General features: G+C 54.5%; 1 protein-coding gene across 1 annotated transcript in view; it reads left to right on the top strand.

The window, feature by feature from the left end:
- The window catches only part of CACNA1S (calcium voltage-gated channel subunit alpha1 S), a 65193-nt gene that overhangs the window by 20163 nt on the left and 22281 nt on the right, over window positions 1-22749 (top strand). Inside the window, exons 6-24 of the mRNA XM_042925746.1 lie at window positions 1043-1248; window positions 2842-2945; window positions 4803-4948; window positions 5387-5468; window positions 7472-7632; window positions 9197-9422; window positions 9511-9718; window positions 10492-10612; window positions 11461-11575; window positions 12627-12720; window positions 13385-13454; window positions 15997-16129; window positions 16783-16912; window positions 17223-17282; window positions 18845-18951; window positions 19400-19487; window positions 19724-19831; window positions 22168-22220; window positions 22478-22624. Of these exons, the coding sequence (XP_042781680.1) occupies window positions 1043-1248; window positions 2842-2945; window positions 4803-4948; window positions 5387-5468; window positions 7472-7632; window positions 9197-9422; window positions 9511-9718; window positions 10492-10612; window positions 11461-11575; window positions 12627-12720; window positions 13385-13454; window positions 15997-16129; window positions 16783-16912; window positions 17223-17282; window positions 18845-18951; window positions 19400-19487; window positions 19724-19831; window positions 22168-22220; window positions 22478-22624 (2359 nt within the window). The remainder of the gene's footprint in view (window positions 1-1042; window positions 1249-2841; window positions 2946-4802; window positions 4949-5386; window positions 5469-7471; window positions 7633-9196; window positions 9423-9510; window positions 9719-10491; window positions 10613-11460; window positions 11576-12626; window positions 12721-13384; window positions 13455-15996; window positions 16130-16782; window positions 16913-17222; window positions 17283-18844; window positions 18952-19399; window positions 19488-19723; window positions 19832-22167; window positions 22221-22477; window positions 22625-22749) is intronic.

Below are 22749 nucleotides of genomic sequence, written 5' to 3'. Positions count from 1 at the left end.
TTGGGAGATGCCTTACTTCCCCAGGCCCACTGACGAGGGGACGGGCAACGCAAGGTCCAAGCCCAACCCAAAACAGTGAGCTCTCATAGAGCTTTCAGTGGTTTCATTCCTAGTCCCCTCCTAGTTAAGCCTCGTCCTGTTCCTGTAACAGTCTATGTCCTATGATAACGCCTTATCCAGACAGAGAGGAGGAGACTTTCTATCACAACCTTCAGACCAAATTTGGTGGTCTCATCCCGTGTTCTCATGCGTTCTTGACCAGTGCTGGCCAGCCGTGCTCAAAAACCTTTCTGGGATGGGCACGCCTTGCCTTGAGGGGTCAGGGACCCACTCAGAGCCCAGAACTATTGATGTTCTCCTCTCCCTTCTCCAGAAGATGGAGGCAACATGGTAAATACGGGTAAGGGAGGGCATTCCAGCTCTGATGAGCTAATTTAATCTCTGAACACAATAGAGGACTAAAACATCCCCCGATAAGAAGGGATCCAGGATGGAATCCAAACTGAAGGATTTTAGAGATAATAAGAGCACCATCCAGGGACACAGCGGGGACTGCTGGGAATGCCTGTAGACCCGCACCCCTGAAGCGTCATGTCTTGTGCAGCTCATCTCAGTACCATTGGGGTATCTCCACGTCATCTCCCAGAAGGAACTCTTGAGTCAGAACACGTGTGACCTCGCCCCTCACCTCTGCCCCAGTGGGATAGCTGCCTCCCGTTTTAAAGCTCTGTGGATATACCTGACATTCACATTACACCTGCTACGTAGGTTACGTCCTCATAGGAAAGTAATCCTCGAAGCGGGCCCTCTGATGAGGCCCTGGGGCCTAAGATATGACCGCTGCTGCCTGTAGACATCCACGGCTGGGCCCCCCACCCCAAGCAGCCCTCCTCCTCCATCGCCATATGCTCCAGGGGGCGCAGTCCTTTGTTTTTCAGCTGAGTGTGTTTTAGACCTATTGCTCAATGATTGCAAACTACCTTCTCTCATTCCTGTCCACCTGCTCCTCTCATCTGATGCTCATGCTGCCTTCCGCCCCCAGATATCGTGGCCACGGTAGAGAACGAGAAGCCCTCACCCTGCGCCAGGACGGGCTCGGGACGCCCGTGCACCATCAACGGCAGCGAGTGTCGGGGCGGCTGGCCGGGGCCCAACCACGGCATCACGCACTTTGACAACTTTGGCTTCTCCATGCTCACCGTGTACCAGTGCATCACCATGGAGGGGTGGACCGATGTCCTCTACTGGGTGGGTCTGGCCCTGTGCCTGCAGAACCTTCTCCCTTCATCCGCAGGCTCGTCGGGGAGGGGGAGGGGCTCGACAGTCACTGACTCCAGTGTCGGCGGCTGCTTCTCACCCCTCCCTGGGAAACCTACACGGGGTGCATGGCCCCCTTCCTGTCCCCAGGTGTGTGTCCCACCATGCTTTGGACAATCCCCAAGGTACAACCTGTCTGCGCAGAACCTAAGAGGTGGGAGAGGAATGGAAACCAGGAGCTCCATGGGTTCTGGTCTCAACTTCTAACTTTTCCCTAAGCCTGGCTGTGAGCGACTCATTCCCGTGACCTAGAATCTCAGATTTCTTGAGGGATAAAGGACCCTCTGAGTCTTTTTTTTTTTTTTTTTTTTGCCCCAGGGCAAGACTGCTTTCCCATATAAATATTTTTAGATATGAGTTTCCTTGTCTATAAAATAAAAATACTGCCTACGTCATAGGGTAGTTCTGATGGTTACTACCAGGAAGATTAACTGAATTACAACAGTAATGTGGTCAATGCTATATAAGTTTTCTTGTTGGAGTATATTATTTATTTGGTGTTACCAGGAGCTAGGTTGCGTTTCTTAATTAATCTTCCAACAATGGAAGGCATGGGTCCCACTTTACAGATGAGGAAACTGAGGCTCAAGGAGGTCCAGTAACTTGCCCACAATTATGGAGCTGGTGAGCAAACTCTAATCCCTTGGGCTCTGATCCTAGAACGCTTAACCACAACGTGATACTGCCTGTTGAGGAAAAGATTGTCAAACAGTCAGATGCTTTGCAAACATAAAGGATTAGTATGGGTAGTTCTCGTAAGCTCATATTTTGGGAGCGAGTTATCAAACATTTCAAAGGACTGTCACGTGTTATTTCACCTCTATTACGGGTCTGTGAGCGGCAAGTGTATATCATTATCCCCATGGACAGATGGGATAATGCTCAGAGATGTTAGGTGACTTGTCTAGGGTCACAGAGCTTGTTTATGAAGGAGCTGGCCAAGCTCACGCCAAGACTTTTTAGTGTTTCTTCTACTTTGAAAAATCTTGGCTGTAAGAAAACCAACTGGAGAGAGAGTATATGAGAGAGTTGAGCCCAGGGGTGCCTGGGTGGCTCCGATGGTTAAGCATCTGACTTCAGCTTTGGTCATGATCTCACGATTTGTGAGTTTGAGCCCTGCATCGGGCTCTGTGCTGACAGCTGGGAGCCTGAAGCCTGATTCAGATTCTGTGTCTCCCTTTCTCTCTGCTCCTCCCCTGCTCACACTGTCTCTCTCTTTCTCTTACAAAAATAAATAAACACTCAAAAACAATTAAAAAAAGTAAACGAAAGAGTCGAGCCAGGGAGGTGAATGGTTGGGGGAAGAAATGTGTCGGACTTGTCTGGCCAAGTGGACAGCCAGCAAGGCTACTTTTGAGATGTCCTTCTAATTCCAGGTCCTAGATCTTTGGGCAAGGGCAGTCCTCTCACTGGGCCCAGATGGCCTCTCTCCTTGTCCCCAGGGTCAGGTGGAGCATTGAGTCCAGAAGGGGACCTAAGCCCTCTCAGGTCAGTGTATGGGACTCATACTTTTGTCTGGACCAGGTCAATGATGCCATCGGGAACGAGTGGCCCTGGATCTATTTTGTCACCCTCATTCTGCTGGGATCCTTCTTCATTCTCAACCTGGTGCTGGGTGTCCTGAGCGGGTAAGGAAGTTCACAAGCAGCTGCGGGGAGAGGGAAGAAAAGGAGAAGAGAAGGATGGAGGGTGGAAGGGAGAAGGGGCAGAGAGTTTGGGGGTGGGATGGGGAGAGCAGGAAAAGAGCAAGAGGGAGAAAGAGAGTAGGCAGTAAAGGAGGAAGAGGTGTGGGAGGAGGAGGAGGAGGAGGAAGGGGAGAAGCAGGGCAGGGAGATGTGGATTAGAACCTCCGCTTATCCCTGGCTCCCCTTTTGCCAAAAGCACACTCCCGAGTTAGCAAGGGAGGTGTAGAAGATGCAGGTAGGAGCCCCTCGATTTTTAATTTTTCTCCCTTCTCCCCAAGCCTTCTCGCATCCTTTCTTCTTCTGTCCCTCTACACCCGCACTCCCTCTGGGTGAGCCCCCGAGATCCCAGCCTCCTGCCCCTGGATGTGCAGGAGCTGATGCTTCATGTTAGGAGTCTGTGGGGCCTTCAGTGAGGCACACAGACTGGGGCTAGACTGTCCAAGTTTAAATCTTTACACTACTGCTTGGTGGCTGTGTGACCTTTGCCTCATCACCTAACCTCTCTGTGCCTCATCTGTCAAACGGGAATAATCCCATAGGGGTGCTGGGAGCATTAAATGAGTTAATACGTAGAAAGTCCTTAGAGCAGAGTCCAGCACATAATGAGCACTAAGTACTAATGGTCATTATTAATGAGAGCTGTTCTCTCTGCGACGGCTCCAAGGCAGCCACAGTGGAGAATCTAGAAGTGGCCATCAGCCCCCTTCCCCATGGCCATCACCCCACCCCAGAAGCTTCCCTCCAAGCACTCTGTAGAAAGAACTCAGGGGGTCTGTGAACTTGAATGAGAAAAACTTGTCTTCCTTTTCTGCTAGCTCTGATTGAAATCTAGCGTCTCCTTTCACTAGGCATGGAGACAGTGCACCACAGTGGTATTTAGCGCTCCCTGTGACTTGTCCCAATAGAACCCACACAACACGCATTACTACTTTGAAACTATGACAGCTGTTAGATCCGCAACTCGGCTTTGCTAGGGAATGAGCTCACAAAGAAGCATATACGTACTTATCACAATTTCTTTATATGTCCGTAAGTGTATTGCGATACAATCGACTCCTTTGTAATGAGATGGTTTTATTTTGTGCATTTTGCAACATTATCCTGAGGAGGTAGCCTCAGTTTTCCTGGGACTACCAAAGGATCCACAGCAGGAAAGGGTCAGAGCCCCCCCTGCCCGGGCCCTGTCCCTGGGGACGGTGCTGAGGGCTGAGGCGCTGATGTGACAAGCCAATGACTGTGCCTGCGTCTCCCTCTCTCCTCCCTCTCTCTCCACCCTGCTTAGTGGGTTGCCTCTGCTGGTCTGAAGATCCCTCGCTGACCCTCCGGTCCTTTCCTTCCAGTGTGGCCACCTGGTTTCTTCTAGACTCAGGGGAATTTCCTCCAGACCTTAGGTCTGTAAGCAGAACTAAATTCCTAAGGTAGCTTCAAGGGTCAGGGAAGCCTGGAAAATTTGAGGATCCGTGGCTGATTCTGTTAGGGAAATGGTCATGTCATTAACCCCTAGTGTCCAAGGCAACACCAAGACGAGGGAGGGTAAAATACCAGACGAGATGAGAAGAAGACAATGAGAAAGCCAGGCTGGGCACTCCAAGGTGCTCCTGAGGGTGTGGATGGCGAGGGGGCACGACAGGAGCTGCCCCTCTGTCACCTGGAAGGGCACCTGGACCCCAGGTGACACCCTGGGCCCGAAGACAGGGGCGCATCCAGCCCCAAATGTGCTCTCTCTGTCCTTGGGAAGCCCAATCCTTCTCCACACCCTCTCTTTTTTCTCTGCCCTTCCCCATCTCTCTGTTCCTTCAGGGAATTCACTAAGGAGCGGGAGAAGGCCAAGTCCAGGGGAACCTTCCAAAAGCTCCGGGAGAAGCAGCAGCTGGAAGAGGACCTCCGGGGCTACATGAGCTGGATCACGCAGGGCGAGGTCATGGATGTTGAGGACTTGAGAGAAGGTTCGGGCCCAAAGGCATAGTCAGCATGCCCTCCCCACCCCTGAGCGGCCCCTCGCGGTCGGCTCCCAGAGACGGCACTGCGTCACGTCGCCCTTCCGGCAGGTAGACTGTTGCCATTTTGCAGGTGAGAAAACTCAGGCCCTTAGAGGGTGAGTGACCCACCTTAAGCCTTACGGCTCGAAATGATGGCATCCGGGTGAGCCCGGGGCTCCTCCTGAAGTCCAGAGTGCCATGCTGCCTGCCCACAGCCGCCCCTCCCCTGCAAGTGTGGGCTCTTCCTCGGGCAGCTCGGGAAAACGCAGAGCCATCCAGGCCCACTAGGGCCTGTGGTCACAGGTGCCTCCAGCCAATGGCCCCTTTTCCAGGTGTGCCCGGCCTAGGTGTGTCCAGCCCGGAGGGGCCCCAAAGACTGGCCCCGCTTTTCTCTCTTGTTCCCAGGGAAGCTGTCTCTGGATGAAGGAGGCTCCGACACAGAGAGCCTGTATGAAATCGAGGGCTTGAACAAAATCATCCAGTTTGTGTAAGTATCTGCCCTTTACCCCAGGGTTTCCCAGACTCAGAACTCCCCGAGACATGGAGTTAGAACCCATGTGCTGTTCCCCATGTACTGTTAGAACCCACTTACTAGCTTTAGAGTCACATGCCCATCCCTCAGCGCCATCAGAGGGCACTCAGCAGATCACCTGCTTCTACAGCACACAGGGAAGGGACTGGAAGCCTGCCAGGAGGCAAGGAGAGGATTTGGCTGCTGCCCTCTGATGAGAGTCGAGTCGTTGGGCTAATTAGTTCTGGAAACCTCTGCTCGGGAAGAGGGAAGGTGTGCGTTGCAAAGAGGTGGCATGGAGAGCTTTGCAGGCAGGAGGCTGGCCGGCCAGGGGTCTGGAGACAGGGGGACACTCCAGGCTCAAGTGCCTTTGTCTCAAGAGGAAGCTGTATTTGTTTGGTTGGCTGCTTCCTTTTACAAATCCATACATAACCGTGATTTTGAAAGCCCAATGGTAGAGAAATACATCAAAGAAAAGATGAAGGTCCCACTGCCCTGCAAAGAGGTAACCATGGTAACAGATGGCTATCCCTCCAAGACCTTTGCTATGCTTTTATCTCTCTTACACACACACACCCACACACACACACGCACACACACACACACACACACACACACACACACACACGCCAGGTTTTTTGTTTTGCTTGCCTTTTTACATGACAGGGGTCTTTACGTTAACTACCGTCCCAACAGAACCCAGAACAGTGCCCAACATAGACTACATACTGCCAAATATTTGATAAATAAATGAATATGATACACATAGCATCTATGATCACTTTTAACTTAAAATCATCTATTTAGGGTAGCCTCATACATACACACCCATCTTGGTGTTTTTAAGACTTTAATTTTTTTAAGGTTCACGGCAAATTGAGCAGAAGGCACAGAGTTGTCTCATATCCCCCCGCCACCACACGGGCACAGCTCACTCATCACCAGCCCCCACCAGAATGGGACAGTTGTTACACCTGATGCACCTGGTTTACACTAGGGCTCACTCTTGGTGCCGTGCCTTCATCCCGTGGGCTTGGGCAAATATGAAATGACAGGGACCCATCCATCATTATAAAATCATACACGGTATCTTCACTGCCCTAAAAATCGTCTGTACTCTGGCTGCTCATCCTTCCCCCACCGCCCCCGCCCCCCACCCCAGCCACTAACCACTGATCTTTTTACTGTCTCCATAGCTCTGCCTTTTCCAGAATGTCACATAGTTAGAATCGTACAGTACGTAGGACTTTCAGACTGGCTTCTTTCACTTAGTGATGGGCAATTAAGTTTCCTCTGTGTCTTTGTGGCTTGATGGTCCACACACCTTCATTTGGTATGTCTTTGGATGTGAAGTATTTCACGGTATGAATATACCATAAGATATTTAACCTTTGCAATTTTTGACAACACAAACGCGCCACAGGAACAGTTGTACCTAAGTATGAACATTTCTGCTGGGCCGATTCCTAGAAATGGAATTGCTGGGTCGAAGAGTATGTAGATTTTAAAACCTTGGTCGGCGTTGCCAAATGGTTCTCCAAGGCGGTTGCAGTGGCTGTGACAGTGCCCTTTCCACACCCTCACCAACACCAGATATGATTCATCTGTTACAGAATTTGCTTTTATAATGAGCAAAGTGAGGCCTCCCAGTGTGCTCTAACTAAAATTAAAGTATGTGGAGCCCCCATAGGATACTGGGCACAGTGCCAACTAAGCATTGTACTCGCATAATCTCTAATCCCCTCTGAGGCTGGCATCGTTATTATTCTCCTTTGAAAAGAGGAAGAGCTTCGCTAGTAAGAGGCAAGATTTTAAATCAGTCTGGCTCTGCAGTTCTTGCCCTGAGCGTCTCCCATGTGGCCAGAGAGTGGGCGATCAGGCTAAGTAGGGCTGCGGTCTGGCCCAAAGCAACCGCAGGAAGGAGGGAGCTTGGAGTAAAGCAGCTCTTTGACTCCGTCCTCCTCTTTCTCCTCTCCCAGCCGCCACTGGAGGCAGTGGAACCGCATCTTTCGCTGGAAGTGCCACGATGTGATCAAGTCCAGAGTCTTCTATTGGCTGGTGATCCTGGTCGTTGCCCTCAACACCCTGTCTATCGCCTCAGAGCACCACAACCAGCCTCTCTGGTTGACCCATTTGCAAGGTGAGACAGAACAGAGTGAAGCCAGGAAGGGGACAGATGTGGCCGACGGCCAAAGCCAGCCGGTAGCACCTCAGGTTTTGCAGAAGACGTCAAGCAGATATTGACATTGTTTTCTGGAAATTATAGGCTGGTAGTATTTTTCCTCCTGGCATTACCGGGGGCAGTAACAGCAGCTCACTGGAAAGCCTCCAACCACGCACCCAGGTGTCTGGTTAAATTATTACAATTTCAGACACCGACATGAGGATTACCGGCAATCTGAAACTGCAAACATCCGGGTTCGAATTCTACTCCCCAAAGAGCAATCTTTCACCAACTATTTATTGCATGCATACTACATAGGTAAGGCACAGAGAAAGAACCCAGGATGCAGAGAGAATCAATATGCCGTTCTTGCCTTCCAGGAAACTTACTTGGCCAGAGGAGAAGACAGATGCTAATGAGTAATGCCAAGTCCATATAGGGAGGGCAACAGTAGAAGCAGCTGTAAGATAGCAAGAGAAGGATTACAGGGGAGGAGATGCTGGGGCATCTCCCACATGATGTAGGGATCCTAAGCTAAGAGTGCAAGAATTAAAATCTGGGCGTCACTGGCAGGGGTGGCAATAGAAGCTATAGCCTTAGAAGACATCACCAGATCACCAGAGGATGGTATATACTAAATGTAGAGCTCAAGGTCAGCATTCAGTGATTAGGTAAAGAACTGCATCTGCAGAGGAGGCTTGGGAGAAGCAGGCGAAGCAGAAGAAATCCAGAAGGATATGGTGTCACAGAAGCTAAGGAAAGAGGATATTTGAAAAAAGCCAGGCTGGTCAACCGTGCCCCGTGCTTCCAGGAGCTCAGGAAAATTGCAGGTTAAAACACCCATTGGATTTGGTGACCTGAAAGTCGTGCCCCTGAGAGAGTTTGTTGGTGGAGCGACCAGGTGGACCCAGTTAGGTATGAGTTAAAGGGTCAACGGGGCAGGGCAGGGTGTGAAGAGGTGAAGAGATCCAAGAAGATAACCTTTTGCTGCGTGTGGCCGTGATAGGGAGGAGAGAGCCAGAGCAGGAGCTGCTTGGGGGGTGGGGTGGGTGGAAATGGGAGAGACTTCTGCATTTTTTAAAACGGCGATGGGAGAATCCGCTTGAAAGGAGAAGTGAAGCACACGGGAGAGAAAAGAGATGGTTGACGGTGGGTTTCGCCAGGTGGGGGTCAGGGGGCAAAGCCTAGGTGGACGGGCCGGCTCTGGCAAGGTGGGGGGACCCCTCCTCCAGCAGGAGAAGGGATGTGTACGGTAAGCAGAGTGGGGCAGAGCCCGATTAACTGGAGTGAAATCAAAAGCAACAGAAATCGGTTTTGTGAAAACACGGACCGGTGGCGCTTCTTGGGCGTCTGCCTCGGCGTTCCTCCGATGGGCAAACATTCCCCGGGTTCTCCTGGGCTGGGGGGGTTGGGGAGCAGAACAGGGACGGTGCTTTGGGAGCGCGTGAGGGGGTCCCGGGTGGGGGGCGTGGCCAAGGCAAAGTCCCCGCGGCAGGGGGCGGGCAAGAGGGGCGCTGAGGCCCGGCCGCCCACCCCGCAGACGTTGCCAACCGCGTGCTGCTGGCCCTCTTCGCCGTCGAGATGCTGCTGAAGATGTGCGGGCTGGGCCTGCGCCAGTATTTCATGTCCATCTTCAACCGCTTCGACTGCTTCGTGGTGTGCAGCGGCGTCCTGGAGCTGCTGCTGGTGGAGTCAGGTGCCATGACGCCCCTGGGCATCTCCGTGCTGCGCTGCATCCGCCTCCTGCGGATCTTCAAGATCACCAAGTGAGCGCGGGGCTGGCGGGGGCGCCTCCGGGGGGACGGGGGCGGGGGGAGGCGCCGCTCGTCCCCACCGGTGACCGTCTGCCTTCAGGTACTGGACGTCGCTGAGCAACCTGGTGGCATCCCTGCTCAACTCCATCCGCTCCATCGCCTCCCTGCTGCTGCTGCTTTTCCTCTTCATCATCATCTTCGCCCTGCTGGGCATGCAGCTCTTCGGGGGCAGGTACGACTTCGAGGACACGGAGGTGCGGCGCAGCAACTTCGACAACTTCCCGCAGGCCCTCATCAGCGTCTTCCAGGTAGGCCGTGCGGCAGGAGCTGAATCCCACTTCTTGTCCTTGGGGATCGGCGTGGGCATCACCTCCTCCAGGAAGCCTTCTGCGATCTGCTGGTTTGAGTTCGAGGTCCCTCTGCAGGCCCCCTCACCCCCTGTCTTCTCTCTACTGTGAGCCTCCCTCACCCTCCCGAGGCTAGGAGCTGTGCCCAGGTTGTCCTATTTGCCTGTGTCCCCGGTGCCAAGCAGAGCGCTGGCCCATAGTAGGATCACTGATACCAAACGAATGGAGTCGCAGGGTCTGCTTTCTCTCTCACGCACTACCCACATCACTCCCCTGTGTCGGAGCCAGCACCCACAAGGAACATCACCTCGTTGGTACCAGTGGGGAGGTCGGCGTGTGGCAATCAGTTGGTCTTAAAGATGACGTCACCCTCTCTTTCTTCCATTCACCCGAGGGCTGGTCCGGTGTCATGCCTTAGAAGACACTTGACATTTCACACTGTTTCGGGAGGCTGGAATGCCAGGAGGCATGGGTGGGCGTAGTACAGGTAGGCCTGGGCATTAGGGACAGAGCACAGGGATGTGGCGACCCCACGGCCAAACTCCTTGGCCCACTTTTGACCACTGGGAGAGAGGCCAGAAGAGCAGGGACCTTTCGTCCTGGCCGTGAATGAAGAGAGGAAAGGTTTAGGGGAACTGACAGAGTTGGAGGGGGCCTTTTGGGCAGTGTGGTCCCGACAGAAGACTCTCAAGTCCATCCGCGTCCCTCTACCCCAGTGCTCCCTGTCCCTCTAGGTCCTAACAGGTGAAGACTGGAATTCTGTGATGTACAACGGGATCATGGCCTACGGCGGGCCGTCCTACCCTGGGGTGCTCGTGTGCATTTATTTCATCATCCTTTTTGTCTGTGGCAATTGTATCCCCTTGGGAGCAGGGCGCAGAAAAGAGCGGAGGGAGGGGGTTGGGACGGGCGGGGGGCTTATAATGCGGGTCAAGGGTACCCACTTGCCAGGCACCGGGCCCTCTGGCTGGAGGGGAGCTCCCAGGCTCATGGAGGGGGCAGGGGGATGGGACGTAGCATATGGCAAGTGCAGGTCGAGCTGTAGGATAATTCCTTCCACCAGGAAAGGGGAAGGACCACAGAGGTGACTGGTTACAGGTGGGAGGATTTCATCCCAAAGAGGCTGGTGAGCCTGGAACAAGGCAGGAGCAAGAACAGGTCTGGTGGAGGGGCCGTGACGTTGGTGGGCAGCCTCCTCCACAGGTTCGGAGGCAGGCAGGGAGGAACCAGGGAGCAGGCAGACCGAGAATGAGATGGGCAGTGGGGAGGGCGAGGTGGACGGGGCAGACAGAGCCGGCAGTGCCCGGGGTTCTGGTGCCGGCACCATGGGATTTGATATTATGAGTAGCGGGGAGGGAGGGAACCAGTGGTCCTTGAGCTTATGTGCACTGAGCACACGACTCTCAGTTACTGCGCCTCACGGGCGCCCCACAAAGCCCCCCGAGAGAGCTGGGATCAGTCCTGGGCAGGAAATGGACGGTACTCAAGGCCCATCATGGGCACCCTCTGCAGTCAGGCTCCCCTGGGGATGCTTGTCCGTGTCCTTGGGCCCATGCCATCCCATGGGGTAGCTGGCAAGAAGAACTCCAACACCCCACCAAGGACGCAGGGTTGTCGTGCCAACCCACGGGCAGGGTGAGACTCCAGCCCCCCAGGTTTCCCTTTCATCCACAACCCAAGACTCCTTAGCCGGACACTCTCAGATATCCTGCTCAATGTCTTCCTGGCCATCGCTGTGGACAACCTGGCTGAGGCAGAGAGCCTGACTTCTGCCCAGAAGGCCAAAGCTGAGGAGAGAAAACGCAGGAAGATGTCCAAGTGAGTGCTGCATCCTCAGAAGGGAGGGACCTGGCATGCCTGATGGTGACCTCCTAGCTCTGGGCAGGTGGCTCCTTGGAGCCCGATGAGCAGAGGCTGTGCCACAGTGACACCTGCCCCAGTGGGCAGGCTTCTGCAACCAGCGTGCATAGGGATGGCTGAAGTCCTATGAGGTGTCCCTGGGCGCAGAATTGGAGGCAGTTGGTCTCTAGACAGGCCTCAGGAAATGTGATGGCAGAGCCAGGCAGGTGGGACCAGGGAACCCTGGTGGAGAGTTCTAGAAATTCAACCAGTCCTGCCACGGAGTCCCTGCACTTCTTGAAGGGAGACATTTCCCTTTGCTGCCCCCTGGCCTTGTTGTATGTGAAGTGGTGGTTGACTTCTCAGGTCTTTTACACCTTTCTCCATCTGCTGGTTGGAGAACCATACTTAATGGTTCTAGACAAAAGTCCTGCTTCCTCCAGTGCCCATGCCTGTGGGAATGGTATGCATATTCTGGGGAGAGGCAGGATAGGAAGAGAAAGAGAGCAATGTAATCCAGACACTTCCAAAGAGTTGAGCCCTGTCTTGAACCAAATCATGCTTCCACACTGTGAATTCTTTATGAACTAGGCACAAAACCATTTTTCACCCATTTACCCTTCAGTGAACATTGAGCGTAGCTGACCAGCAAGCCGTATGTAGTCATGGCCCCAAGCTGGGCATCATGCCCTTTCATCACAGGGAAAGGGCTTGCCCAGGGCTATAGTCCCTCCCATTTGGCAGTCTACACTGCTCCATCCTCCACAGAGTCCCCTGAGTCCTTGGTGTGGGATCCCCTTGAGGATGCCATTAGACTAAGCAGATCCCTGAGAACTTTCTAGTTGGGCTTCCACTGTGGGATTTCTTTCTTTCTTTCTTTCTTTCTTTCTTTCTTTCTTTCTTTCTTTCTTTCTTTCTTCCTTCCTTCCTTCCTTCCTTCCTTCCTCTCTCTCTCTCCCTTTCTTTCTTTCTTTCTTTCTTTCTTTCTTTCTTTCTTTCTTTCTTTCTTTCTTCTTTCTTTTTAACTTAGGGGTCTTCCAGATAAGTCAGAGGAAGAGAAATCAGTGATGGCCAAGAAGCTGGAACAGAAACCCAAGGGTGAAGGCATCCCTACCACCGCCAAGGTGAGCATCGTGTGGGGTATCTTCAGAGGCAGGATGGGGAGGGACTCTACAAGTCCTCTGGTTTCACCTCCATGACTTAGGGTGCTGGTGGGTGGGTAGGAATGTGGAAAGGGGCTATCTGCCTGGTTATCAGCCAGGTGAGGACATCTGTCTCCACTCTACTGGGGGGAGAGTAAATCGCTACCCTCCCACAAGGAATCCTTTATACTGAGAGGCATAGATGCCCCACTCTGGGAACCAGACTTCCTCAGAGTCCCGGGTTCCCACCCCAGTCAAGGTGTCCCCCTCACGACTTGACACCCCTGTTCCATTGAGAGACCCAGACTGGCTTCCCATCACTTCCTGATTGTTCCAACCTGGCTCTGCTCAAACTTTCTGGAAATGGTGGAAGCAGAGGTGCAAGGGTTGGAGAATTGGGCCCCAGGGAACTAAACAGGGGATGCCGTGCACAAGCTCAGACAGTCTGAGGTCTTGGCAACTTGTGTGACCTTTCCAGGCTTGGCTTCTCATTCATAAAAAAGGAATGATCCTATATGACCTATGCCCCAGGCCGTAGGGAGGACTGAGCCGGAGCCTACACTGACCCTCCAGTCAATGACCCTCCAGTAAGCAGAAACTGCAGTTTTTGCTTTTATCCTCATCTTTGTTGTGTTCCTTCCTACAGCTGAAAATCGATGAATTTGAATCTAATGTCAATGAAGTGAAGGATCCCTACCCCTCAGCTGACTTCCCAGGTGAGGGTCCTGGGACTGCTGGAGGTGTATGCTGGTGTTGATTTCTCCCCGGGGACGATCTCTTGGGTGTTCCCCTTCCTGGATCCTTCCATGAGGGGATCGCAAGACAGAGACCTCCCTTCTGACCTAGTCATGCAAATAAGCCATCTGCCCGTCTGCCTTGTGTCCAGTGCACACAATGGAAAAAATCCACACATTCTATTTTCATTCAATTCAGCTAGTATTTATTGAGTGCCAGTCACATACTTCGGTACCGAGGACTCCCGTTTTCAAGTTTTCCACTCTGGCCACACAGAGTAGACCATAGATGAGGACCTGTCTGTCTGTGGTGTCGGAGATGGGCAGGTTACTCCCCACCCAGCATCCAGCAGGGCTGGGGCTGGACTGGTACAGGAATAAACAGAACCATGGCTTGCACTGCGGGGAGAATTGAAATGAAGGAGGCAAGCGTAGGGTGGGCAGGAGGGTAATGCACAGCCACAGACAAACTATAAACGTCTCACAAATGTAAGTAACCAGTGGCTGCTGCAGGCAGGAACACATAGGTTCACAGAGGCCGCCTGGCAGAGCCCTGGAGGCCAAAAGCTCTGAGGTCCTCTCTTAGCTCGCTCACGGGTCCTTGGAGCGCTGAGTCACTGGTGCAGTTTCAGGAAATTGTGGAATCAGCTGAGTAGCGTCTGTTTGCCCCGGTGACTCTGAGCTCCGGGGGGGACTTTTTGTGCTCCAAATGGCACAGAGTAGGCACTCAATAAATAGAGTAAGTGAACACATGAAAGAATTTTGCAAAGTGATGTGTGGGGAGAATGGAGCTGATCAAGACAGGGCTAATCATATCTCTTCAAATGTCTGCCAGAAGTGAATAGTTGGGTTTTAAAATAATTCATCTTGAGCCGTTTCATCTAACAACCATCACCTAGCAGGTGGGAGTGGCTGGTGTGCAGGGGAGATGACTGACTCAGGAAATCAGAGGTTAAGGAAAGGGAACAGGGTTGGAAAGAAGGGGGGAGGGTAGACGGTAGAGGGGAGGTGGGGTGAGCATTTGGAAGAGAGCTCTTACCAAAGAGGTTGAATACATTTATTCTGCTTCTTTCCAAAGACGATTTGAAATGGCTTAGGACAAAATGAAGTTAACAAAATGGGCATAGACAAAGGAAAAAAGAAAGCAAATGTTAGTTCTAAGAATTAACACTTTCTCATTATAAGAAGGGAAGAAGGGGGGTTTCTGGTGGAGCTGCGAGCCTGTGCAGGCTGCCACAATGGAGACAGAAGAATCTAGTGGTTCTTTCTTGGCTTCCCCAAGGGGCTCTGCCAGGGGCCAGCAGGGGTAAGGATGAGGTGGCGATGGGGTGAGGGAAACAAGGGCCTGGGAAAGACCTGCATATCGAGGGACACCCCAATTTTCAAAAAAAATTTTTTTTAATGTTAATTTATTTTTGAGAGAGAGACAGAGACAGAGCATGAGCAGGGGAGGGGCAGGGAGCGAGGGAGACACAGAATCAGAAGCAGCCTCCAGGCTCCGAGCTGTCAGCACAGAGCCCGACGCAGGGCTCAAACTCACGAACCGTAAGATCGTGACCTGAGCTTAAGTGGGATGCTTAACCAACTGAGCCACCCAGGTCCCCCCGCCCCATTTTTTTAATGTTTTTAAGTGTTTATTTTTGAGAGACAGAGACAGATCACAAGTGGGGGAGGGGCAGAGAGCGAGGGAGACACAGAATCTGAAACAGGCTCCAGGCTCTGAGCCATCAGCACAGAGCCCAACAGAGGGACAGCCCAACTTTGGACAGTGCCCCCAGTCTGATCACTGGAACCTTGGCTCCCCCTGCTAAGCCCAGCTGAGGACCTCAGGTAGTCAGCTGTCTCATGAAGCCATGGGACCTAGCAAGTGAACCTAGAGGGCCTATGTCTTCCTCTTCGATCCCTCCCACCCCGGTATCTGCCTCGGTGCTGAGGACTGGCCGAAGCTCAAGGAGTATTGACTTTTTTCCCATGCTGGCAGTTTCTCTCTGAAATGATCATTTTTAGAATTCTAACCCAGGAGAGGAGCTCAGAGCCTGTTTATTTCAACAGGCCTCCTTCCCCTGATCGATTTCACAAATTGGGGACCTGAAGCCCAGGAAGGACAGAAACGTAACTAGCATGCACAGCAAGTCAGGGGCAGAGCCTGGACCACAGCTCAGGTCTCATCAGAAGTAGAGACCACCCCCCGCAACCCCCCAGTCTCCCAGCTGTGAGCACTTGGGATGGGGTGAGTCCAGCCCTGAGACAGCAGATGAGACAGCAAGGCTCCTTGACTTTGCTCCTGGCCCCACTTCTGGAAGGTTCTGGGGCTGACACTTTCCCCTGATGGTTCAAATCTGTTCCCTGAGGGGAAAGGGAGGTATGAAGACTGGACTCTGCTGACATCCTCGTGCCCTTGGCCTGCTACCACCTTCACTTGCTGGTTGCTGGGGGTTCGTGGTTGGATTCGGAGCACAGAGACCTGGGGGAGCAGTAAGGTTTGTAAAGACGCCCCCAATGTCTCTCTCTCCCTCCCCAACAGGAGATGATGAGGAAGATGAGCCCGAGATCCCAGTGAGCCCCCGACCACGCCCGCTGGCTGAGCTGCAGCTCAAAGAGAAGGCAGTGCCCATCCCAGAAGCCAGCTCCTTCTTCATTTTCAGCCCCACCAACAAGTGGGTAGTCTCTTGGCTGCTGCGCAGGGTGATTGATGGGGCTCTCGAAGAGGGACGGCTTCTGCTCTAAAAAGGCCCCTTTTGCCGATTCTTTGGGCCTACAGTTACACCATGAGAAAATGACTCTTTTAACTTAAGATCTTGTGCCCTGTTTAAAATGCTGGTGTCTCTGGGAGAAGCGGTGCCTTAAACCCTATCAAATACTGACTCCTAAGAGGGACTGTATATTTTAGTTCCCTTCTGAGGGCAATTTTAGCCAGGACGAGGGGATGAGAACCCGGTGAGGCTGTATTTCTTCCTGGCTTCACACTTTTATACCTTTAAAATCTACATCGCCTGTAGTCTTCAGGGAGTTTCATCTGTCTGCTTCGTGGATGGAGATCGGCCGGGTCCATTCTTTTTGGGGGAAACCAGAGGGTGGTGGAGGAGTACGGGGGGAGGGGACGGGTGGCGGGAGAGGGGGCTAGGGCCGCGCTGAGAGAATGAGGGGCAGGGCCCTGCGTGTCCAGCCAGAGGACAGTTGAGGTGCGGGCTAGCCTTCTCCACCGAGCCGGGAGGGAGGGTTCCACCGTCTGTGTGTGGGACCGAGGCTGGTGAGGCCCGAGTGCCCAGGGGCTCACAGCTCCCCTGGCCCCCTGGCCATCTTCCCCCAGGATCCGTGTCTTGTGTCATCGCATTGTCAACGCTACCTGGTTCACCAACTTCATCCTTCTTTTCATCCTGCTCAGCAGTGCCGCACTGGCCGCGGAGGACCCCATCCGGGCCGAGTCCGTGAGGAATCAGGTGATGGCAGGCCTGTGCCTTCTGCCAGCTCAGCACCCCTCCCTACCCCAGGCCTCAGCCACCCGGACACCTCCCTCTGGGGCTCCGAGCTCAGCTGTAGGCTCTGTGTGGCCATAGGCATCAGAGTTTCTTAGAGTTTAAATCCCTGGAGGGGTAAGACTGCCCGGTCCGGTCCTGAACTGTCTCAGCGTGTAACGTGACAGGCTCTTGTTGCCTAGTTTTAATGATGATAGTGATGGTGGTGACAGTGATGATGTCATTGTTCGGTTCTTCCTCTCACCGACTTCTCTCTCCCCTGCCCTGTCACCAGATCCTTGGGTATTTCGACATTGCATTCACCTCTGTCTTTACTGTGGAGATTGTCCTCAAGGTGAGTGAAGGCTTGTGGGACAGCCTGGGTGAGTGGTGTCTCCAGGCCAGGATAGCAGACCTCATGTGGCTCCAACTTACATGCCCGGCACTCGCTCACAGGCTGGGTGGCGGGGGTGAGGGAAAAGCAAGAAGAAAGTGGAGAACAGGGAGGGACTCGCGGGACCCAGGAGCAGATGGGGTTTCTGCTCATAAGCTGGGGCAAGGAGGTGAGCAGGTGCATGGGTGGGGACATGAAGTACGACTAACCTGCAGCTGAGCACCTCTCAGCACACTCAGTGAGCACGTCCACGTCTATAAAGCCTCGGGCATTCCTCCTCCGTAGTGAAGGCACAATTAGCCTTAGACCCAGGGAGCCGTGATTTGTTCCTAGACCTTTGTTACCAATGACTAAAAGCCCTCTCCCAGGAATCCCCAGAGAAGTGACCTTTGCCCTAGATGGGTTTCTGGCAGCTCTGTCCCATCGTAGCTCCCCCTTCCTTACCCACAGCACATCACTGCTCTCTCATTCTCGAGGCAGGTACACTGGGTTCACACCATCACCGTGGAGGGTCTCAGAGGCAGAGGGAGGGCCCATCTGGGGCCCAGTAGCCCCAGCCTTCACCTTCATGAATGAAGAAGGGAGAGGGGAGCTTTGCAGAAGGAATAGCCCAGAGCAGGCTGCAACCTGAAATCAGGACAGTTCTTTATTTCAAGGCCTTTGACTACTAAAGCAGTTGAGCAGAGGGATGGTGGCTTCCCTGAGGTCCAAGAGGGCTTCCTGGAGGTGGTGGCATTAGAGGTGGCCAGGACTTCATTAGGGAGGGATAACAGGGGCAGTCCAGGAGGACAGAAAATGGCAAATGCATTATGAGAAGGTGGTTCAGACGTGCTCAGAGAGGAGAAAGTGGTCCTTTTGGGCTGGGATATAGCACAGAAAACAGAGCCTGGGAAGGCGAGTTGAGAAGAAATCACCTTGAATGCCAGGAAAGGCTTCAGGCTCATCAGACTTCAAGGGCATAGCGTGTTTGCACAAAAGGCCTGGGAGATCATCACAGAGTACACGAAAGAAGCTGAAGGAACAGCGAGAAGGTGGGACAATGGGGAAGGGAGAGGGGTCTGGGCCTGGTGAAGGTCTTCCAGTCCTAAAGGGGCTGTTCAGCCTCACTCAGCAATCCTCAGGGCAGAGGTTACTTCTGAAGAAGCTTCCCAGAGAGGAGGAAGAGGAATTTTATCATGTTCCACAGGGGAGAGAAGGGCCAGGGCTTCCCCACTCTGTGGCCCCGTAGGGAAGGAGACTGGGGCGCCCTATGGCATCTGACCAAAGAGACAAGCTCAGAGAGCAAAGTCTGGTGGAGGTGCCCATGAGAAGTCCTCATGTTTCCAGAACTGGGAGCAGAGAATGGGAGAAAAAGCACTTAGGACACAGCAAGGAGTGGAGTGAAGGGTAGAGACTTCCTGGCAGCCATCTGCCTCTGCAGACTGAGGCAGATCTTCCCTCAGGAAGCCCTTCTTTGTGGCGACACGCCCGTCCCCAAGCTCCCCACCGCCCCCACCCACCCAGGATGCTGGCTTTCCCCACAGATGACGACCTACGGTGCCTTCCTGCACAAGGGCTCCTTCTGCCGCAACTACTTCAACATCCTGGACCTGCTGGTGGTGGCCGTGTCCCTCATCTCCATGGGACTCGAGTGAGCAGTGGCAGGGGCCAGCCCCGGGCAAGGACCCCTCCTCAGAGCAGAGTCCCACCCACTGTTCGTTGGTGGGCACCAAGCCGCAAGGAGAGGGATTCTCAGAGCCATTGATGGGGGTCCAGGGTCCCCTAGGGTGTCACCAACTGGACTGAAGTGACAGTGCTTAGCAGGAGGGGCTGCAGTCCCTACCTCTGGGTCACCCCCAGTCTGATGAGAGAAACAGAGCCTGTAGCCACCCATGGAGGAATCCCTTACTGTGCTGCACCACCGGGCAGGAGGCGGCTTTATCCGGGGGTGGGGTCCTCGCGCAGCCTAAGGGAAGGGTGGGGAACGAGGGGACTGTGTTCAGGCAGAAAGATGGCAGATGTGGAGGACCAGAGGCCGGGGGCAGGTGGAGGGCTGGAGCAGGCTGCCCTCACCCCCCACCCCCCGCCGCCTCCCCCAGGTCCAGCGCCATCTCCGTGGTGAAAATCCTGAGGGTGCTGAGGGTGCTCCGGCCCCTGCGGGCCATCAACAGAGCCAAGGGGCTGAAGGTGAGAGGGCCTGGGTGGGACCCCAGGAGCAGGAAAAGAGAGGCTGCAAGGGCCTGATCCTGGAAACCTCCGCCCAGCCGTTGCTGGGGCACGTGTTGCACCCCCTTTGCCAAACGGGGGTAGGGGTGAGGCTGGGCGGCCATGCTTCCCCACGAAGCTCCCTCTGCCCCCACCTAGCTGGGAGGCAGCAGGGGATAGCAAGGGCGGGATGTTGCCGACCTGGTGTCCCTCCCCAGCACGTGGTGCAGTGTGTGTTTGTGGCCATCCGCACAATCGGGAACATCGTCCTCGTCACCACCCTCCTGCAGTTCATGTTTGCCTGCATCGGCGTCCAGCTTTTCAAGGTGAGCCCCACCTGCCCGGGCAGCTTTGCCCCCCCTTCCGCAGCTCGGGTGCCAGCTCTGAGGCCAAGGCAAGAGCCAGCCCGTTCCCCGCCCTCTAAGCAAAGGGAGCCCCAGACTGTGAAAGCAGATGTCCTCGAGTGCACAGAGTTGTGAGGCTAAGCTACCTGGAGTCTGGATGAGGTTTCCTAGGCGATGCCCCTTCGTGGCCCCAGTGGCTCTGCTGGCCACCATGACCGTTGCACCTGCTGTCTTCCTGGCTCTCCGTGGCTTCTCCTTGAGGACCAAGCCCCCTCCCCTACCTGCCGGACCCTGTCAGCACCCCTCCCCGTTATCAACCTCCCCCACCCCTCCCATCCTGCCAGGCCTGTCTAAAACATGCCCCCCAACTCTAGCCCCCATCCACTCCACCTTCTTCCATCAGCTGGACTTCAGCACCCCGTGCTTCTGGCCGGTGTGGCTGGCATCATTCATATCTACCAGGAGCTTCTGAGGGAGGGAGGCCATCATTCTACCCTGGGAGCCGCCTCGTTCTGTCCTCACTTTCCTGGGAGGACACAGCTATGCAGTTCCTCTCTAGGAATCAGCCCCGCAAGGCTCCCCTTCCACCGAGCTGGTTTCTGGACGCCTCTGCCCTTCATACCATCTGCAGGGCACAGAAATTGGTATCCGAGTATTCCAACACCCTGACATTTCCTTTCATGACCCAAACCGCTGCTGTCCCCCGAAGCATGAAAACCACGATGACGTAACTTCAGTCAGACTTGGCCACTGACATCATCGTACCGTCATTCATTCATTCGACAGCATTTGTGGAGCATTTTTCTCCGAGCCGGCGTCTCGGTTAAGGCCGAGAGGGGGTCATGAAGCAAACCCCACAAGTCCCTCCCTGTGGGCAAGGAGCAGGTTTGGGGGGAGAGCAGTCAAGGTGGGGTTCCCTGATGACCTTAAGGGAGATGCGTCCTGTTGGTTACTGTCCTGGAGGGGTGGAGGCATCCCCTTGGAAACCGCATCCAGACTGAGACGGCTTAGCCTTCAAACCTCAGTTACCATGATTGGCGTGTGACCTTCCCCTCCTAGTTCCAGCAGAGGGCTGCCCCTCCCCTCGAGCCCTGCCCCCTCCTCTACTAGGGGCGCTGGGTGTATGTCTCACTCCTCCCTGACCCTGGCACCCAGCCTGGGCCTGGCATATAGGCAGCCCACAAGACATGCTCCCTGGAGGAACGAAGGAGCGGCCCCCTCCTCTGGCTCCTGTGTGCCTTCCAGGCAAGAGCGGCTATCCCTCAACCCCCCGACCCCTGCCCCGACCCCTGTGCTGTAGTCTCTCATCAAAAGACCCCCAGCTCCTGCCCACTCAGATAATGCCCAGACATCAGTTACAAGTGGCATTTTACCCCACGTTTTACCCTGTGGAAACTTCGCATACATTCCACATTACATCAAGAGTTTGCTTCCCATATTAAATTGGGTGTTTTGTTTCAAGTGCCCAGAAACCTGCCCAGTGACAGCTGTGTCCTCTCCCTGCTTCTCCCCCAATGTCACCTGCCTCCCCTTCACCCCTCTGCTCTGGCAACCTTAAAGGGGGATATGGCTGGAACAGCAAAACCCTGCAGCGGGCAGGGCCTCTGTGCCGTCAGCCAGTCCCGTATCCTTGGCTGAGGCAGCTCTTTCTCTGGGCCTTTGAGGGGACTCGACCAGATGCCGTGAACTTCAGGCTTCATGTAGCTCCATTCGGGCCTGGCGATCACTCCTTTTCTTCACACAGACTCTTCTGTGGGTGCCCAGTCTGTGATGTAGACAAAAAGGGAAACTGCTCTGACTGTAATCAGCACAGGGGGGCACAGTGCCCGCCTGTTCAGGCCTCCGAGTGGGGGTGTGGGACCCCCGTTCCACTTTGAGATGATTTGCGCCCTCAAGACCCGGTTGGGCTCCGTCCCTGCAACTCTTACTGTGCCCTGTGTGCCCTGTGGCCGCCCCACTGGCAGGAGAAGGAAGGGGGGGGGGCAGCCCTTCTTGGTCTGTCATGGGGAGACCTCAAGAGGGCTTCCTGTAGCAATGGGAGGCAGGGGGCTCCCTGAGGGAGGGGCAGGGCCAAGCTGTATCCATATTTCCTTCCCCTCAGGCCCAGCCTGTTCAGGAACTGGCTTCTCAGCCGCGACAGCCTCGGGCCTGGTAGGGAAGCCCGAGGGGCAGCTGAGGGAAGGGATGATGGTGAAGGAGGAAGACAGTGCTGGGGCCCTCTTTCCACGTGCCCTGCCGCTATTCACTTCGTAGCCCAGTTTTCAATCTTGTTTCCATGACAATGTGTGTCCCTCCCTCCCTCCCTCTTCTTGACACAGGGGAAGTTCTTTAGCTGCAATGACTTATCCAAGATGACAGAGAAGGAGTGCAGGTGGGCTGAACTCTGCTGGCTGAGGGCACGAGGTGGGACAGCCACTGCGTGGGGGACCTTGTGCGAGGAGGACCTGGGGAACCTGAGCCCCTAGGCCCAGGAAGCGTGTTCTAAAGGGTCCTTCCTTAGGAAACTGTGGTGAGGGAGTGCCCAGCAGTGTCCCCTCTGGTCCCCAGTCTACAGGGGATCAGAGGATGTGGGTGGGGAGGGGGCAGCCCAGCCATGCACAGTGGAGTGACTGAGCCTCCCCACCCCAGGGGCTATTACTATGTGTACAAGGATGGGGACCCCACGCAGATGGAGCTGCGCCCCCGCCAGTGGATACACAGCGACTTCCATTTCGACAACGTGCTCTCAGCCATGATGTCACTCTTCACGGTCTCCACCTTTGAGGGATGGCCTCAGTGAGTGAGGGCTGGGGCCTGGGTCCAATGCGGGCATGGTGGGGGCAGTGCCAGGGAGCCATCTTGCCCTTCTGCAGCCCTCACCACTCCGTGCCAGGCCCGCGGTAAGTGCTCAACAAACCCAC

The sequence above is a fragment of the Panthera leo genome, chromosome F3 (assembly GCF_018350215.1).
Source record: "Panthera leo isolate Ple1 chromosome F3, P.leo_Ple1_pat1.1, whole genome shotgun sequence".
Taxonomy (NCBI): domain Eukaryota; kingdom Metazoa; phylum Chordata; class Mammalia; order Carnivora; family Felidae; genus Panthera; species Panthera leo.
This window is presented reverse-complemented; position numbering and strand designations above follow the sequence as displayed.